This window comes from Haemorhous mexicanus, chromosome 1, assembly GCF_027477595.1.
Source record: "Haemorhous mexicanus isolate bHaeMex1 chromosome 1, bHaeMex1.pri, whole genome shotgun sequence".
NCBI classification, from domain to species: Eukaryota; Metazoa; Chordata; class Aves; order Passeriformes; family Fringillidae; genus Haemorhous; species Haemorhous mexicanus.
In genome coordinates, this window is record NC_082341.1 from 2,470,892 (window position 1) to 2,491,076 (window position 20,185).

At 43.1% G+C, this 20,185-nt stretch overlaps 1 protein-coding gene across 3 annotated transcripts in view; it reads left to right on the plus strand.

The window, feature by feature from the left end:
- Positions 1-2,332: 2,332 nt before the first annotated feature.
- LOC132323237 (uncharacterized) overlaps positions 2,333-20,185 on the plus strand; it is a 29,056-nt gene continuing 11,203 nt past the window's right edge. Inside the window, exons 1-7 of one of the 3 annotated variants that reach the window (XM_059838236.1) lie at positions 2,333-2,388; positions 8,044-8,170; positions 12,259-12,367; positions 12,584-12,750; positions 14,501-14,602; positions 15,109-16,894; positions 19,798-19,926. In XM_059838236.1, coding sequence (XP_059694219.1) covers positions 12,605-12,750; positions 14,501-14,602; positions 15,109-16,894; positions 19,798-19,926 — 2,163 coding nt within the window. In that variant the 5' untranslated portion in view covers positions 2,333-2,388; positions 8,044-8,170; positions 12,259-12,367; positions 12,584-12,604. The other 2 variants (XM_059838227.1, XM_059838245.1) reach the window with 2 other exon arrangements.

Genomic DNA, 20,185 nt, shown 5'->3' on the forward strand with positions numbered 1-20,185 from the left:
ATTACTCTATAAGTATTGTACATATACGCTAATCGATATACATGCTTTTAATATATATATATTTTTTTAACATATAAGTATATAAATATAGTATATATACACAAATATATAAAATATAAATATTTGTATTTATACCAAGGTAAATATTATATTTAAAATATATAAATATAGTATATATATATGAATATATCCACTTATATATATGTACTTTAATTTATATATTTTATGTATATACTTTTCTACTGATATTCCTTTTAAATATATACACTTTCACACATATATAGTTTAAATATATATACATATATACACACATACTTTGATATATACACTTTTACAGTTATATAATTTTATTTGTATGTCCTTTTACACATATGTACACTTTAAATATATATACACCTATATAGACATACTTTGATATATATATTTATACTTATCTACTTTTCTAGATGTACTTTAACACACACATATAAATATATATACACATATATATATGTACTTTGTAGATACTTTTATGTATACTTTTAAAACTATATGTACATATATACTTTAAATATATGTACATATATACACATACTTTATTATATACTTTCATAGTTATATAATTTTATATATGTATAATTTTACACATATATGTACTTTAAATATACAGAACTATACATACACACAAACTTTTATATATATGCTTTTATAGTAATTTAATTTTATACATATGTACTATTTCACATATAGATACTTTAAATATATGGAAATATTTATACACATATATATTCATACTTCTATACTTTTATATATGTGCTTTCACACATATCTAAGTATATACACATATATGTACTTTTTAATATATATATACATTTTTAAGTATTTATTTAACTATATTTATTTATTTATAATATTTTTCTTTATACTTGTTTAACTATATATACATATATACATACATACTTTCATATATATATTTAATAATTTTATAATTTTAAATATATGTGCTTTTACACATTTATACTTTAAATACACATATACATATATATACATGCTTATATATATTTATACACTTTTATAGATGTACTTTCACACACACATATAAATATATACACATGCAAATTGCTCTATATACTTTTATAGATATACTTTTTAATCTATATATCTATGTGTAGTTTAAATGTATACATATATACACGCATACTTTGATATATATATTTATACATATATAATTTTATACATATACATGTACACATACACATACATATACATACCTCTCTATATATTTATACTTATATACTTTTATATATATAAAAATAGATATATTTACTTATTGTTATATTTTGCTTTATTACTATATACTTCAATATACTTATATGTAGATTTACTTTTATAAATATAAAATATCAAATAGTCTATATTTGTCTATAACTAGGGGATAGTGATCACCTGAGCACGATTAGTCGCTAATTAGGGAGGAGAAGCCGCATTTCCCAAACCTGCCGGCGCTGCTTTCCCACCTGGGCAGCGTTTCCTCATTAAACGGCTCAGCTCGTTATAAAACCCCGCGGGCAGCGGGATCCTGACCTTGGCACAGCGGGAACGGACCGGAATTCCCAGTCCCGAACCTCGGGGACACCGGGAACGGACCGGAATTCCCAATCCCGACCCTCGGAAGAGTGGGAAGGGACTGCAATTCCCAACCTTTGGCATAGCGGGAACGGACCGCAATTCCCAAACCGCAGGGACACCGGGAACGGACTGCAATCCCAATTCCCAAACCCACCCTCTGCACACCGGGCACGGACCGCAATTCCCGATCCCATTCCTTGGGGACAGCGGGAACGGACCGCAATTCCCAATCCCAAACCTCGGCACACTGGGCACGGACCGCAATTCCCAATCCCAAACCTTGGCACACCGGGAACGGACCGCAATTCCCAATCCCATCCCTTGGGGACAGCGGGAACTGACCGCAATTCCCGATCCTTGGCACAGTGGGCACGGACCGCAATTCCCAATCCCAGTCCTCGGCACACTGGGCACGGACCGCAATTCCCAATCCCATCCCTTGGCACAGCGGGCACGGACTGCAATTCACAGTCCTTGGCACAGCGGGCACGGTCCGCAATTCTCAATTCCCGGTCCTTGGCACAGTGGGCACGGACTGCAATTCCCAGTCCTTGGCACAGCGGGCACGGACTGCAATTCCCAGTCCTTGGCACAGCGGGCACGGACCGCAATTCTCAATTCCCGGTCCTTGGCACAGCGGGCACGGACCGCAATTCCCGATTCCCGGTCCTTGGCACAGCGGGCACGGACTGCAATTCCCAGAGTCCCCGCGCCTCCCGGCCCTGCGGTGACATCAGCGCTCCACGGCCGGGACTGGCTGGGCAGCGACAGCGGCCGAATGTGAGCTCGGCTTTCTCCCCTCTCCTCCGGGGCCTCCCTGCAGCCCGGCCCCGCCGCCAGGGCAGCGCCCCCGGCGCTCCGGGAGGCTCCGTGGCCCGGCCAGCCCGAGGTGACATCGCGGGGACGCGGCGGGCTCGGGGCGCGCTGCGCCCGGCGGGGCCGTTCCCCGAGCCCGCCGCTTTCCCGGGGCTTTCCCGCCGCTTTCCGCGTTGTCCCGCGGCCCCAGGAGGGTGGAGGAGACGCTTTGCCATAGCCTGGCAACAGAGTGCGTGTGGTAACCGCGGGCTGAGCGGGGATCCGCCGCCCAGGGCACGGCAGCGCCGGGGACGGGCTCGGCTCCGGCCGCTCCTTCCCCGCCGGGCTTGGCTCCGGCCGCTCCTTCCCCGCGATTTCTGCCGGGGACAGGGAGAGCAGCCGGGGAATGGCAGGTGGGACCCGACGGCCGCGCGGGTTGGTCTCGGTTCAAGTTTGTTCTGGATGCGGGATGAGGTTTCTGCGCCTCCGGGAGGGATGCTCGGGATGTCTGGAGGGGACAACTCGGGGTGTCCGGAGGGGACAATAAACTCGGGGTTCCTGGAGGGATGCTTGGGCTGCCCGGGGAATAACAAGCTTGGGGTGTCCGGAGGGGACAACAAACTTAGGATGCCCGGAGGGATGTTCGGGCTGCCCGAAGGATTATTTGCGGTGTCCGGGGGTGATAATTCAGGGTGCCCAGAGGGATGTTTTGGGCTGCCCAAAGAATAATTCAGGGTGTCTGGAGGGGATAACTAATTCGGGGTGTCCAGAGGGCTTCCTGAAGGTTAATTCAGAGTGTCCAGAGGGATGCTTGGGCTGCCCAGAGGATAATTCAAGGTGTCCAGAGAGATGCTGGTGGTTTAAACATCTGAAAAACCACCCAGGATACTGATTTCTGCTGATTTTGGTGATGCTGATGTTGATTTCATGATCCTGATGTTACAGTGATGTCTGTGCTGTAACGTTAGCTGAGGTTGTTGTAGTTTAAAGAAAAGCGTGGTGAGTTACTTTCCTAGTAGTGTTCAGATTTCTCAGTGCTTTCAGATGGTTCTTTGATACCAGAGCCTGACAAAACCCAGATTTCTCCAGGTATCTCGTGGTGCTGAGCACTAGAGTCTTCTGGCAGGAGGCTTTAAAAGTCTTTCTCAAAGTGAATAGGAAACTTGGGAATCTTGCTGTCATCTCTCTCCTGAGATGTGCAGTAACTTCACAGCCAGGTAATGACAACATTAAAAACTTGTCTGTTTCTCTTTAGAAACAGTTTAGGTGTTTAAGGGATGTTGTGACAGCATTTTGTTCCAATTTGTGGTCCTGAGGACACCTAATTATGACTTTAATTTCACAAAGTGAGGAGGAAGTCAAGTAGAAAAATGGTTTATATCTCATTTAAATAGTCTAATGAAATTAAGACACAAACTTTTATATAACATTTAGTGTGTCCTCATCCCTGTTCAGGTGATTAAAAAGTTCTGTTTATTTTTCCACATGTTGCACCAGTTTGTAACTTCAAAAAGTTTGGGTTTTCCCTGTTCAGCCATGGATAATTTCAGCATTCTTGTGTGCTTTAAGGTATATTTGGAAAGAGTTTGATTTAATGGAATTTAAACTGTACTGGATAGGTCAGAATGAATTAGGAGAAATATTTTGTAACTCCAGCTGGAATTTTATATTCCTGAACAAAAAGGTTTCTTTTAGTACCAATAATCCTATTTTACAGCACTGGGCATTATCTACAAAGCAGGCACTTGTAGTGCCTTTGAATTATTTGACTTTAAAGTGAGTGGAAGTCCAGTAAAATCTCATTACCTGTTTGTTTAATATTCCCTTGTGTTTCCTGGGACTACCAGGAGATAGTGGAGTGTGACATGTGACAGGAATTGTAAGTGAAGGTGAATTACATTCCCTTTTATTTGCATGGAGCCTGCATTAAAAAAAAAGGTGAAACTTCAGAGTAAAACTTCTAAGTAAAATACTTGGAAATAGTGGGACTGGAGTGTTCAGAGTGCTTGTGGCTTTGGGCAACAATTAGGAGTGTGTAGAGCTGTAAGATCTATCATTAAAAACAATATTAGTAACTTTTGGAAATAGTTTAAATAAATGAATGGCTGAGCAGGGCTTTGTTTCTAAACTATCTGCTGGCAATTTTTTTTTTTAATAAAGCAAGAATTTCAGTCAGTGGAGAGGTTATGAATGAGAAGCATCAATATAAAAGTTGCAGAAATGTTCTGTGTGTTTGGGTGGGGGTTGTGGCTCAGGAAGAGGCACCTGACAAAGACTCACTGCCTTCTTTCAAGGGTGGAATTGAGGAGCTGGTTGGAACCTCTTATCCCCAAAAGCTTTCTGCCATGTAGCTTTGTAAAGCAGATAGGCCTAAATATAAAATATTTCAAAAAAAGATGTGTTAGAGAGAAATGTGGGTCTTCAAGCTCGGCCCCTGATTCTGGAGCTCGTAATGTGGTTGGAAGTTCTCAGACCTTCCCCATTTCCTCCCTGAAATCCCCTTTTTATTTACCACTAGTGCAAGAAACATCTGTTTGTGGCAGCCACAGACAGAAAATCCATTTTTCTGAAGGAGGCTGGAGCACAGGGGCAGCACCCAGAGCTGGTTTTGAGCACCTGTGTAAATTTTAAGCTTCACTTGGACTCCTGTGTGGGTTGTGAATTCCAAATGGAGCTCCTGCAACACTTTGGGAGTTGCCCATGATTTCAGGGAGTTCCTGTTTTAGAGAGATCCGTGGATTGTTGTTTGGGCTTCAGGATATCCATGAAAAATGGATATCCTGAAATCTAGATTTGTGAAATCCACTGCTAAAGTTGCAAATAGATGGGTTGTGGCTCAGAGGTAATGATTGACCAGGTCAATAATGTGTGTGTTGAGGGGTGCCTTGAGAGAAAAAAGCTGATAAAAGGTTGATGTGGTGAGACCCCATTTCTGGGAGCAAAATCCAGGTTGGACATCAGATCAGCCAAATCCTTGGTGCTGCAGGATGGGGGGGATCAGCCACAGTGGGATGTGTAGTCTTTGCTTCTTTTTTGCCAGGGTTAGGATTAAATGTGTGAGATGGAATTTCTTGTTGGGACTCAGATATTTATCAGTTCTTATTTCTGTCACACTCTCACAAACCCTGAGTTCTGCAGCACTTCACTCTCACAAACTAAAAATGGAGCCCCATCTCTCTCCCTCCAAGGCCTTTGAAGGATCAACTGCCCAATTAAGAAATGACACCTCAATTATTTTCACTTTTAACCCAATAACCAGCTACCCATGCCCACAATGGGTACTTTTTATCCAATTACACAAAACCACCCAAACCCATGGAGGAGGAAGGTGGAGAAGGAGGAGGAGGAGGAAGGTGGAGAAGGAGAAGAAGGAGCAGCCTCCACCCCAAAACCTCCACCTTGCTTTATATACATCACTGTATTCTAGACCCTTAAACTCTGAGTTTCCCACCCTGTGATATCACACACTTCTATCCCAACTCCACACCCACAATCCCAGTCATTCCATTTTAGAAGATTTTCCCTGGCCTCAGGTCAGTGCAGTGTTCTCTTGGGGGTCAGTGCCTGGCAGCACAGAAATCTGAAATTCTCAGCAGCCAGGGCTCCAACAGTCTGACATCATCTCCTTCCTTTAGGACAGGAGCAGCTGCTTTGTCAGGTTTGGAGAATTTATCATAACGTGACTGCTGTGAAATTTGCCCTAATTTATCTTAATCATAAAAGCTGCACTGCCACAAAGCTTTGGGTGGCATTCAGTGAAAATGAAGCCTTAGGATTGTGCAGGTGTTGATTCTCTCACCTGGGACACTGCTGTGTCCTGACAAGTGTCACACGTGTGGCAGGGGACAGCCACAGCTGGACAGTCCCTTGTGACAGGGAGGTTGTGCTGTAATGGGTCAAAGTGGAAGAATTTTGGAATCAGAACATTCCAGCTGGAGTGCTCTTGGGAACAGGGAATTGTTCAGGTTGGAAAAGACCTCTCAGGTCACTGAGTCCAGCCCTGTCCCCACGTGTCCTGTTCAGATGCCTTTTGAGCCCTGGTGATGATTCCACCAGGGATGATGGTGGTGGACTCCACCCCTTCCCTGCCATCCTGCTCCAGTGCCTGGCTCTGATAATTCACTTGTGGGGAGCTTTGGAAGGGATTTGAGATGTATTTGATTATATATTTGAATAATTGTATTTGGACACTATGAATGTGTTTGATGGTGCAGTTTATCTTCTTCTACACAGGCAGGAAGGGTGAGCTTGGCTCACGTTGTTACTGCATGGTTCAGAAAGTCACCAGACCCTTAGTTACAAGACTTTTTAAGGAGTTGTTGACTAATAAAACACTGCCAATAGGATGTTTATGCCAAGGATATTTATGTTTTTGATTTAATCTTTAAATATTTTGTCTTATGGACCCATGCCACAGTGTGAGCTTTCTTAGCCAATCATGTTATAGCACACAAACCCACAGTGCTGCATTCTGAACTCCTTGTTTACTTCTGTATCTGCTTTTCTTTTTTTCTATATCTTAAACTTTAAAACTCTAAACTTTCCACTACTTAGCTTAATGTGTCTCTGCTTTAAACTGTAAATCCACATTCTCCCTTCTACCACCTCAGTTTGGAAGCCTTTTCCAAGGTCTCTGATCAAATCCTGGGTTAAACTCTAAGCTTTGGCTCACAGGCCCAAAGTTCTGAGAGTTCTCTGCATTTCTGATTCGTGCATTTAAGTTAAAAACATAAATATCCTTGTTAGCAGTGTGTTATTGGTCAATAACTCCTTAAAAAGTTTGGTACCTAAGAGTCTTGTAACCTTCTGAACCATACAGTAAAGGTGTAAACCAAACTCTTCCTTCCTATCTATGCAAAAAATAAGAAAAATAAACCACATCATCAAAAACAATTCCAAAGTCCTGTCTCAAATTCTGTGGGAATTGACAAAACCAGAAATTTCTATGGACAATGAAGGATTTGATCTGTAGCTTTGGAATAAGCTTGGATTGATGTAAAAATACAATACACAGATATCAAGTAGAAAAATCATAAACTTATGTTCTCTAGTTGTTGGAAGAAAGAATGGGCTTTAAATAAGTGAGAAATTGTACTGATAAGATGGTGAAGGGTTTATAATGTAGGGGTGGGGTTGTATGGAGTGAGCTGAGAGTTCAGAAGTTATAACAGAAATATATTCATGCATGTGAGACAAAAGCCCATTGGACAAAAATATCCACAGTGTAGTAGAAGTGAGTAAAGGTGATAGGTTAGAAAAGCAAAATAAACCTGTGACAACTCTGTTAGTTTAGAAAGTTCTATATTGCCTTGTAATAAAGAAATTGACTACTCTGAGCTGTGGCTCACTCCTCTAAAATCTCACAGCCTCTGAGACTGATGTTTATCTGAGCAATAAATTGTTACTACCCCCAAAATAGTCCCATCCCTTCATTAAAAGCAACAGCAATGATAAAATTCCTTCCAGAATTCCCCACAAGTGAATTATCACCCCTTTGTGGCAGGATGGACTTCCCCATCTGGCCTTGGGCTGGACTGGAGGAGCCAAGTGATGGGGGCTAGAAATGAGTTTTGTGTACAAATGCAGCTTTGGCAGACCTGGTAACTCCTTTTTTTGGGGATTTTTGTTGCTTTTGAACAGGAGAAGTTGGTCCTTAGGAGCCTTGAGTCCTGCCTGCACGCCATGCTGCTCGCTCCAGAGGAGAGAACCTGGCTGCTGATGCCAAGGACGTGGTCCAAGAGCCACCCCTGGGCAGTGCCAGCCACAGGTGAGTCCAAAACTGAGTTTTTACAGGGCAGCAGAAATAAAAGCTTGGCTGAGGGGTTTGTTTCATAGTGAATAACCACGTTACAGAACACCCTCAGCACCTGGAGGGAATGCTCCATCCCAGGTGGAGCAGCTTTCCCTGCTTGTGTCAGAGCCATCCTCTGGTCATGGAAATCCAGCACATCCTCCCAAGCTCTTCTTGTCTTTGTCACACTCACCACAAAGTCCTGGAGAACAACTGTTGGGAGTTTCCAGGGACCCAAAACCCCCCCAGGAAGTCTTTGTTAGTTGAAATGGGTATTTAGTATGAATTAGTATGAAATGAGTATTTAGATGCTTGTGTTAAAGCAAAATAAACAAATGGCCTGTGAGCCTGTGTATATTCTTAATTTTAGTTTGGCAACAGAACCCATGTATCCAACAAGCACCTCATAAATTTATTCATTTTATTTATTTTTTATTTATTATTAATAGTAATAATTTATTCCCACACACCTCTTAAAATTTATTTTATTTACCTTTATTCCCACACACACATCTTTTTCCCCCTCCTTAAAAGGTACTTTTTTTTAAGGTGATCTTGACCCAGCTAAGAGGGGTCTGGCAGACTTGGGTCCTTTTCCTTTGAGAAAGAATCCAGAAACTTTTTCTTTGTCTGCTGAAAAGGAACCTTTCCTTCTGCTGCTGCAACAAATCTTTTTGGTGATGTGAGTTCAGGATGTAGAGGGAAGTCTTCAGTAATCTGCCATTTTTATAGGTTTATCCCTCATATTAAGAGGTCTGAGCAAGTGACCTATTTTCTTCCCTGAATTTATATTTTTACATATTCTTTTTGCCTGTTTACTTCTGCTGGTTCATTTATTGGGAATCCCAAAAAAGCAATTTAGAGATTTCTGGTTTTTGTTTTGGTTTTTTTTTAACTTTATTTTTTTATCCAGTACTTTCAGAGAATCCCTGGCAGTGCACCCTGAATGAGTCAGGCAGTCCCTGTGTGCTGCTAATTAAGATACCCATAGGTGGGAATTATTAAAAATCTTTAAAAAGCCCCAAGACAGTGCTTTTTGTGCTTGTTTTATCCTGCCAAGAAACAAAACCCAAGAATAAACAGGAAATACTTCCCCTGCCAAGGAATGAGAGCAGAATACCCTCAGTGTGGATGTGATAATGCTGCAGTGCTGCTGTTTACTGTTGTTGTCAGGGATGTTGTTGCAGTGCTCTGGGGCAGGGAGATCCTGCAACTTTATGATAACTGATTCTAAAAAGGTTCTTGGCTAATTTTTGTGCTTTTTTTTGGAAAATCAAGAGCTCTGTCAGGTGGGATTTCATGTCAGTGAAATTCTGATTGTAAAATGAAGCAATATTTAGCTGTGGTTAGGTTATTTTTCAGCTTATAAAATATCTTCTCAGAGAACTCTTAATCTGATATGAGCCAGAAGCTCCTCTCACCTCTAAAGAAGAGGAAATCCTTCCTAAAGGTGGTGAGGCCCTGGAGCAGCTTCCCAGAGAAGCTGTGGCTGCCCCTGGATCCCTGGAAGTGCCCAAGGCCAGGTTGGATGGGGCTTGGAGCACCCTGGTCTGGTGGAAGTTGCAGGTCCATTCCCAACCCAAATAATTCCATGAAAATTCCTAAAACTCCTTCCAGGCTGCCCAATGGGCTTCCCCTGCTCTGCCAGCAGCTCTTGGCATCTTGGAATGACAGCCACAAGTCTGGAACTGCTGCCAGGGCTTTGGACAACTCTGGGAGCACAACCCTTCCAGTGATGAGGAGTAACAGGAGAGTGTCTGTCAGTTCTTTTGCTTCTTTTTGCCTGGGTCAGGATTAAATGTGTGAGATGGAATTTCTTGTTGGGACTCAGGTGTTTATCAGTTCTTATCTCTGTCACAGTCTCACAAACCCTGAGCTCTGCAGCACTTCACTCTCACAAACTAAAAATGGAGCCCCATCTCTCTCCCTCCAAGGCCTTTTAAGGATCAACTGCCCAATTAAGAAATGACACCTCAATTATTTTCACTTTTAACCCAATAACCAACCACCCGTGGCTGCAATGGGGACTTTTTATCCAATGACACAAAACCACCCAAACCCATGGAGGAGGAGGAGGTGAAGAAGAAGGACCAGCCTCCAGCCTCCACCCCAAAACCTCCATCTTGCTTTATATCCATCACTGTATTCTAAACCCTTAAACTCTGAGTTTCCCACCCTGTGATATCACACACTTCTATCCCAACTCCACACCCACAATCCCAGTTCTGTCATTCCATTCTGGAAGCTTCTCCACGGCCTCAGGTCAATGCAGTGTTCTCTGGGGGTCAGTGCCTGGCAGCACAGAAATCTGAAATTCTCAGCAGCCAGGGCTCCAGCCAGTGTCCTGCTGTGGAACCCTGGCAGAGGGAGGATTTTCACAAGGTGCAGGTCTCTGTTTCCAGCTGCCCCATCTGGGAGCAGCCTCAGTGTGGAAAATGTCTCAGACACATCTTTCACTGATCTTGCAGATCACAGAATGGTTTGGGTTGGAAGGGACTTTAAAAATCATCTCATTCCCCCCCTGCCATGGGTAGGGACACCTCCCACTATTCCAGGTTGCTCCATCCTGGCCTTGGGCACCCCCAGGGTTGTAGCAGCCACAGCTTCTCTTGGAATCTACATTAGGGCCTCCCAACCCTGACAGGGAACAGCTTTCTCTCAGTGTCTGATCCAAATATCTCCTTTTTTCATTCACAGATACCACAACAATATCCATGTCTAATAGCCTTGATGCTATTTAATTTTGTATATATTTATACCTGAAATATTAACATTTTACTGATGAAGTTGTGCTCATGTATTTCTCCTCAAAAGAAACTTTGGAAGAGAGTTTAAGTACAAAGAACTGCTTGAGGCTTTTGGAAATGGTGAATGGTTTTGGGAAATACATTTTTTGCCTGTTCCTCCACTGTTTGAATGGAAAACAAATAATCCAATATGCCTGTCTGGGCTTTAGATGTATTTTTTATTGTTGTTTTTGAAGGTAATTTATTAAGACCACTGGCTTTCCCAGGATTTGCAGGGGAATAAACTAAATAATTTGATTTTTCCCTCCCCTTCTTTTTTTAAAGGCAGCATTTAATTAATTGATTTTTAACTCTGACTTTCTGAGTGATTTCATCCTTTATTTTTTTTTTTTTTTTTTTTTTTTAGTGGTTCCTGTGTAAAGCCCAGAGGAGAATTAGTGTTTGCCTGGGGGGAAGGACAGGCTCCAGTGTTCTGGAAGCACTGAGCCTTATCTAGGGTACATGAAGTCCCTCTTCTCCTGGGCTTTAGACACATTGTCCTGCACAACTCCCATCAGCAGTGATGAATGGCTCTGAAAATAAAACACAAATCCATTTGTTACAGACCCTATTTTTAATCTGTGCACAAGTATTTTATTCTCTGGCCAAGGAGCAGGAATTTCTCTCTCTCTGCTGCTCCCTGGTAGCCAAACAGGACCAGGGGCTGAGGGTTTGATGCTGAATTCTTGTGGAATTTGGCCTGTTAAGTAAATATTGACAAACTGTTCATATGTTCCATAGTGTTTCTGTGGAATTTTACAGGATATTTGTGTGGCCTCCATGGGGTCCTGGTGCCTCTAATTCTGTTACTTAATAGGGATTGGTTTGGGTGTGAAAAATCAGTTCTTAGCATGTGATAAACTTTCAGTGTAAAGTTTTAATTTATTTATTTAAAAACATTCCTTGCAGGGTTGTTCTGTCCTGCTCTTGGTAGGAACACAAATGACCAGAGAATATTTCTGTCCAACCTTTTCTGAAAATCCCCAGGAAGGGAGATCTGAGTCTGGGACAGCTTTCAGTAGGCCAAGGATTAATAGTGAATTAAATTCAGAGAATTCCAGGTTGGAAGAGGCCTCAAATATCATCTGCTCCAGTCTTTCTTGGCATAAATAACCTCGGGACAGATAATTTATTTGTAATATTCCTTTCTGCACCAGTACTGGGTTACTTTTCTTTACCCACATTTTGCTCTGTGCAGTTCCCAGATGACTCTCCCTTCTTCACTGGAATTTTTGGTGGGTTTGGGCTATAACAGGGATGATGGCTCTTGTTTTCCAGAGGGGATGTGTTTGCCTGGCACAGGTGCATTCCCAGTCTCATAGAGTTGTGAAGGTGCCCCACCAACACCTACAATGTGAAACCTGTGGAGAATTCCTATTACTGTGCAGTAAGTCAGCTCTGATATTTGTATTTTTATGTTTGGAAGACAGATTTGGGTTAATTTAAGGCGAGGGAGGGAACATGATTTACACTTGATCCTTTTGTTGTGGCTGCGTTACACAGAAAAATTAATTTATTTCAGGAAACAAAAGCTTTGCTGCCTTTCCTGCTCACTGGATTAACATGAACTATTAAAGAATATTTCTTTCTCTGTTCCATGCAGGTGAATAGCAGGAGGCAAACCATGGACACCCAGTTGTTCTCCCCATTCCTGGGAGCAGTCCCCAGTCCCCCCACACCCCCAGAGCCCTCCCAGCTGTGCAGGGACTGGCTGGGATGTGCTGAGGATTTTGGATCCCAAACAGCCTTCCAGGAGTGCCCAAAAACAAGGTATCAGCATCCCTGCTGGGGCCTCTGGGTCCCTTTTTGTGTTACAGAACAAATTCTGGATATTTTTTGAGGAGAGTTTCAGGCATCTCTGGAAACTCAGCATGTTTTCTTTGCTCTGTGGTGGTTCTGAAAAAAAAGAGTGTGTGGGTTTTCTTTTTTCCATCCTAGAGCCAAGTGATAGTGACAGAATATTGCCTTTTTTTGGAGGGAATTGGGTGATAGAGACTGACACAACAGCTTTTGATGTTGTGATTTTTGAAAATGCCTTTTTAATGAGCATTTCTAATACCTTACTGCATTTTTTGGATCATTTGCTTAATAAGAAAGACAAAATCTGAGGTGGGGAAAAAGTGGAGTCCACTGGCTCACAAGATGCTGAAAGGAAACAGTTATAAAGATAATGGATTGCAAAAAACCTTAATTGTTTTGCTGGTTTTCAGTGGAAGTGTCAGAGTGATGTGTGTTTTTGAATAAAAGATCACACAGCTCTGGTGTCAGCTGTGAGAGTTAATTTTAAGCAAGAAGTGGCAATTTGCTACTTAAAATATACAGTATTTTCTTAAAGCAGCCTTTAGATTATTGCAAGGTAGCTTTAAAAAACAAAAAAGTTATGGAGTTAGAGTTAATCCATGTCTGCACCCATTCTGGGCCTGTGGATACTCAAAATTCCTTGAGGTCTCTTTAAAAAAAAAAAAAAAAAATAGAAAAACTTTGCTATTTGACCAAGACACAGAAAAGATCTGCTTATCAAATATCAGTCCTGCATTCACAAAACATTTTCAAGAGTCTTTGCACTGCTGAGCATCCTAAATTAAATCCAGGTTTCTTGGAGAGAAAACTGAGCAGTCATGGGGTGAATCTGGGACTCAGTTAGAGGTGAAACTATGGTGAGGTCTGAGAAGGCAGCAGGGTGTGATTCTCACTGAGACTAAAATGTGATTTTTATATGAATTTGTCCTGATTTTATGGTCTCTGTTCATCAGCAAAGTCAGTGAGCAATTATTTGGTAGCCAAGGGGGTTTGGGTAAGGTGGGACCAGGAAATCTCAGATCTTTAGGGACCCTGAAAGGATTCCAGGTGGGGAGAGAAGTTTATTGGAGCAAATAATGAGGATGGAGGGAAGGAGAGCTTTGTAATTAACTTGTGAGGAAGAATCAGGAGTCATTCCAAACAACTCCACAGAAATCTAATCTTGTACCTGAAGTAAAAGGTGGGTTTATTTAAAAATTGTTGGAAACCTTGGGTGTTTACCAGATATATTTAGTAAAATTTTGACCTGTCCAAAAGGGGATTAAAAAATGGTTCAAGTTAAGTATATATGGCTTACATATAATTTTTTTTTGGAGATGAACATAATAGGTTTTGAATTATTTGGTAGTAGGAAAATTAGAGTGCTCCAGACTTTGAGAATATTGATCCTATTTATGCTCTAAACAAGGCAGTCAAGGTTTGAAGGAATGTCCATGAAACAGGTTTTTTTCTTGGAAAGAGAGGAAAATTTTTGCTGCTTGGAAAGTCTCTGGTGAAACAAGAAGGAAAATAATTCTACTTCACTTGGGTTCTAGAATTCACAAATGCAGGAAGGGATTCCTGTGGAGGGATGCTGAGGATACATTAAATTCAGAACTAAAAAATGCTGCTAAAATAAAGGTTTGATCTTCTTTTTGTCTGTTTTGTTTAGGAGAAAACTTTAGGTTTTACTTATTTAAAACTTTTACTTTGGTCTTTTTTTTTTGGGTTTTTTTTTCAGGACACCAATAAATCTTTCTTACTCTGGCAATGGCCCTGATGTGTTTGGGTTGGTGTCGAGCATTTTAGAGGAGCCAAACAAGCCAGAGCCAGTGACAGATTGGTGAGTTTGTTCTGAGGGTTCTTAAAATTTCTCTGCTGGTTTTTATGCCCATTGTCACCCAGATATGATACACATTTTTAATTATTTCAGAGTTGAGTAATGACAGCCTTTTAAAATGTGGAAATGTCTTTACTTCATTTGTCAGTTAAAAAAACCAATACTGAACTGTTAAAAATGCAAATTTCTAGAAGTTTTCCATCAGCTTTACAGCATTTGAAGAGGAAAAAAAAATACAATTAATTTTAAGCAGTAGGGAGTTGACAGAATACAGTGGAATCTGAGATATTGAATAAATCCAAATAAAGTCTGCATTTCTGAACGTGCAGAATAAACAGAGTGGGTGATGAGATTTCACAGAGCACTTGCTCAGCTGCAGTGGGAATATTCCTCCTGTTTTTGAGGAGAGCTGTGCATGGCTGGTCAATAATGTAACACATGATGTGTGAATTGTTTTAAAGCAAGAAATGTTTCAATCTTGATGGGAGGTTGGTTTAACTCTGTTCCAGGAATTCTCTGTCAAGATTGTTCCCCCCTATGTGGGCACCTGATCTGGGCAGCAACGGGGAGTTCCCAGGGCTGCCAGCTCAGCACTGGCTCCACACCAAGGATTTTCCCAACCTGCTGGGCTCCAGCTGCCATCAGGAACCCCTGCAGGAGCCACCTGAGGTGGAGATGCTGCACAGAGGTTTGGGGGACCTTCAGCTCCTGGAGTCTTGGCTGTCTCCCCGTGCTCATCCCGGCAATGCCCCGAGGAACCCTGACCATTCCTCCTTGCAGAACAGCACCACAGCTCCCCAGGAAGGGGTTTCCTTCCCAAGTGGGGGCTGGAACCAGCATTTGTGCACTTATGACCAGGAGAGGTTCAATGGAGGTTATGAAAAATGTGGGTCCAGTTTTAGCCCTTTTTCTCCTCGGAACAGGATGAAAGAAAGCTCCAGTGCCCAGAAGGAGTTTTGGAAAAGAGGAAAAGCTCTGAAAAATTATGCTCATGGACAAACTAAATATTCCCCTGATCTTTCCAATCAGCCTGGTGATAACTCTTGGGATAAAATACCCCAGGACAGCCACCTGTTCTCTAAGAGATATGAGAACTTCCCAGCTGCTCACAAACTGCAGTCACCTGTCCATCCATCCCTCCATTTTTTCAATCCACCCCCTAAGGAAAATACATTTTCTGGAGGAACAGGCAGAAAACCCCAGGAAAGCCATGTGCAAAATGGCCATTGTGGCTTTACTTTGGGGGATGCTTTTAATAATAATAATAATAATGAGTGTAAAGTGAATATGGGCCCTAAGGAAAGCTCTCCTCAAGCAGCTGAATGTGATTTATCTGTGAAAAACGCTGTGCAAAATGGGAGTTACTCCTCATACCAGGGGTGTGCATGGCTGGATGGGAACAGTCTGGCAGTTGCTGCATCTGAAATTCCATATGGAAAACAAATGGCAACGAGCCCCCAGTCCTCATCAGGAGTTTCCACCATGTCTGGGGGCTCTCCCACCCACCAGCCTTTCACACAGCCCTCCTTCTACTCCCAGCTCCTTCCCGCCCTCCCTCCCAGGAAAGATGGGAGGTTACAGACATCAAATGGAGTTTCCAGTCACTTGGGGGTTCCTCATTTCATCTCAGAGAGCCAGAAGCAGATGAGACCTGTTGGGAGGTCCCAGGAGAATGCCGGGGTGAGCAAGGACGGACGGCGCCGCAAATTCCCTGTTCAATTTCCACCTGACTGCCTCGTGCAGCAGAAGGCTGCAGGTGAAGACCCTGCCGAGAAATACCACAGGTTCCCAAAGGGGCAGAGCCAGGAAAGTGGCAGTAAAGATGACAGAAGAGGTAGAAGGAATTGGATCCCTCATTTGGGATCTACGGCCCCAAACCGCCAGCCCTTCAACGCGTTTCCGAAGAAGCACGAGCAGAGCGGTGGCAGCTTGTCAGATGTCATCAATCCTTCTCTGCTTCCTTCCTTCCCATTCATGTCTGATTTTAAACAAAATCCCAGCTTCCCTCCATTTAATCACCAACTGTTTCCATCAGCAAACACTTTCAATTTCCCTCCGCCGCCGTTCCCATTCTCGGACCTCGTTGATCTTTTTCACTACGAGGACTTCAACCCCTTGAGTCCCTTCATGGGTGAGCTGTTCCCTGGGGAAATCCCTGCCCCCTGCTTTGCCTTCCCAGCCCCATTTAACAAGTTCAGACCTCCCAGGAGCCGCAGTGGCCCCGCTAACGAGCTCCACGTCCGCCTGGAGGAGTGTTACGAGCAGTGGAGAGCTTTGGAGAAGGAGAGGAAGAAGGTAAAACACAGCTGGTGATGATTCCTCATAAAGACTTGGCTGGTTTTAAGAGAGAAAGTTTTATGGTGTTTCTTCTTTGTTGGGGTTTTTTGGTCTTTTTTTTTTTTATTGTTGTGTTGGGGTTTTGTTTCTTTTTTTGTTTGGTTTTTACTGTCCATGATACAGTCACAGCTTTCTCTTCTGTGTTTTTTTTTCTTGTTGTAGTAAATCTCTGGCTGTGGTAAGAAAGAAAAGGAAATAACTAATCTGGGCACCCTCTGTGTGTCTCTAGAGAAAACCTACAATATTTTTCTGTTCCCAAAGGGAATTTCAGTTTATGCTCTTCTCATTATGGTCACTTTCCTGCTTCAGACTCACTTCCAGAACTGTTGGCAGGGGAAGGATCTCACTGATAATGAGGGTATTGCACTTGGGAATGAAAACTCTCTGCTCCAAAGAAGCAGGAAGAGCTTTCCCAAGGGGAGTCAAATCCCTGAATTCCCTGCCAGGTCTCAGAACATAAATTGTCCATAATCCCTGGTTCTAATAATGCACGGGGTGCTGCTCCCACGTGTGAGAGGCCTCCTGGTCACTGGATAAAGTCTGAGCAGACTTGACCTGGAAAACCCCTTTTTCTTTCCATCATCAGCTGTTGGGCCTTGCTAATGGACTTCTGGAATTGTGAATGGAGGTGCCTGTGTTGTTCTCTCATGGATACTTTTAAACAAGACTCCTCTGTGCCTGTCTGGCCTTCCAGGAATGCTCTGGAAGTGAGCAAGGGATAAGCCTTGCTCCAGTGTTGGTTTCCTGTTCTCAGGCAGGATTTGGGACAATTAAGTCCTTTGCAAAGACCGACTCATAGTTTTTGTCTCCTGCTTTTTATTTCATCATGAAAGGAGGGTTGTTTATCCTCATACTCATTAATCAAAGGGGCTTAATTGACCCCCTGCTCTGGTCCATTCCAGGTGTTCCAGTTTCATCCCAGTGAGCTGCTCTGGGTTTCTCAGGGTGTTTCATGGTTACAGAATAGAAACTGTTCTCAGTCCTCCAAGCCACAGCCTGGCTCCCATTCCTGCAGCCAAACCACATTCCTCAGGAGGGGATGACTGCAAGGAGAGAGAAACTCCCCCTGGGATTTGATTCTCTCTACCTTGTCTAATCACTCAGCCCTTTCAGCTCTCTGAAACCTGTTCCTTGCAGCTGCTTTGGGGTCACAGCTTACCTGTCTCCTTTCATAAACCCCACTTTTCAGGGATCTCACATTTAAAGCATTCCCACAAGTTAGGAATTGTCTGCAGTGTTAAATAGTGCACGTGTTTAGTTATTAGTTAATTGCTTATTAACTGTAATTCTTAATTACCTGGTGTCATTATATGAATTCACGACCTTTTCTCCATTCATATTTTTTTTTCTGGATGCCTTTCAGGCTCCTCAGGTGATGAATACAGGTGGAGTCAGCTCTTGTAATCCATGTTAGATCAGGGCAGGGACTAAATAATAATTAAATTATAATAAGTAATAATATAATAAATAATAAGTAAATAATAATAAGTGAAAAGAGAAGGACTTCTACTGTGCATATTTGACTTTCAGTACAAATATGCACAGTATGGACTTAGACTTGCCTTGAACTGCAGTGCACCCCTCTCTTCTACATCCATGGTACCCTGGAGAAGGAATGAGATAGGGAATCTACTGCTGTGTGTTTTTTACTCCAGTGTCAGAACTTCCTACCCAAAAATAGGTTTGGTGATGTTTAGTCACTGTCTGTGTTAGACCCTGGCTAAGCCACTCTTTCTTAGTGGAAGTTTGGCTGTTGTGTTAAAGATTTTCTCTGTTAAAGAAAAATATCTTCTGGCTTAAAGAGCTGGTATCAGCTTATGTTAAATGTGATTTTATCCTGATGCACTTGAGCTGTGATTTATGCTGCTGATATCATCTGGTGGGTTTTTTTTTTTAATAATCATAATATGTGACCTTTGAGAGAAGCAGTGAGAGCGGTTGAACTCAGAGGGAGAGCTGAATTAAAGAAATATTTCCTAAGGAAGCTCGAGAGGGACTTTGGACAAGGTCATGTAGTGATAGGTCAAGGGGAATGACTTCAAACCAAAAGAGGGCAGGGTTAGATTAGATTTGGGAAGAAATTTTTGCTGTGAGGGTGGGCAGGCCCTGGCACTGGATACCCAGAGAAGCTGTGGCTTCCCCTGGATCCCTGGAAGTGTCTAAGGCCAGGCTGGATAGGGCTTGTAACAAGCAGGTCCTTTCCCAACCCAAATCCATGTCTAGGGAGTTTGGAATTAAACCAGCAGTGGTTTAGCTTTTCCCTCAGGGAAAAAGGAAGGAATTATTCCCTGTAAGGGCACTGAGGCCTGGCACAGGTTCCCAGAGAAGCTGTGGCTGTCTCTGGATCCCTGGAAATGTCCAAGGCCAGGCTGGACAGGGCTTGGAACACCCTGGGATGTGGAAGTTGCAGATCCTTTCCCAACCCAAATCATTCTATTGCAAATCCATGTCCAGGGAGTTTGGGATTAAACCAGTAGTGCTTCAGCTTTTTTCTCAAGGAAAAAGGAAGGAATTCTTCCCTGTGAGGGTGGGCAGGCCCTGGCACAGGGTGCCCAGAGAAGCTGTGGCTGCCCCTGGATCCCTGGAAGTGCCCACTGCCAGATTGGACAGGGTTTGGAGTACCCTGGGATAGTGGAAGGTGTTCATGGCACAGGGTGGAATAAAATGAGCTTTAAGGTCCCTTTGAACCCAGACCACTCTGGGATCCTGTGATATTTGGAAATATTTTTCTGTCAATGCCCTCAGAAGCTGATCAGGCCCTCACTCCTAATCCGCTTGAAAATTCCAAACAGCGCCAAAACCAGATCGAGCTCATTGCACTCATTTCAAACCATCACACTGACAAATTATTTCCCTTTCAGGCTGAGGCTGACCTTGCAAGGCACTTCCCAGGGCAGCCCATCCCCAGCCCCAGCCCCGTACCACGGCTCCCTGTGAATCCATCCCGCGTGGATCGCCTGCTCGCCGACCAGGCCCGCCAGCGCGCCCGGGTACGCCTGCGGGGGCTGCACCCCTGCACTTCTCAGTTTGTCTGTTTATTCCTCAACAAATCTGGGATTTGTTTGTTTACTCATCAGCCTCAGGGGGTTTGGTGGTTTTGGGGTGGTTCTCTTTGGCTGATAGTTGGAACTGGTGATTGAGTTCCATCCCACATGGATCGCCTGAGCGCTGACCAGGCCCGCCAGCGCACCCTGGTACGCCTGCGGGGGCTGCACCCCTGCACTTCTCAGTTTGTCTGTTTATTCCTCA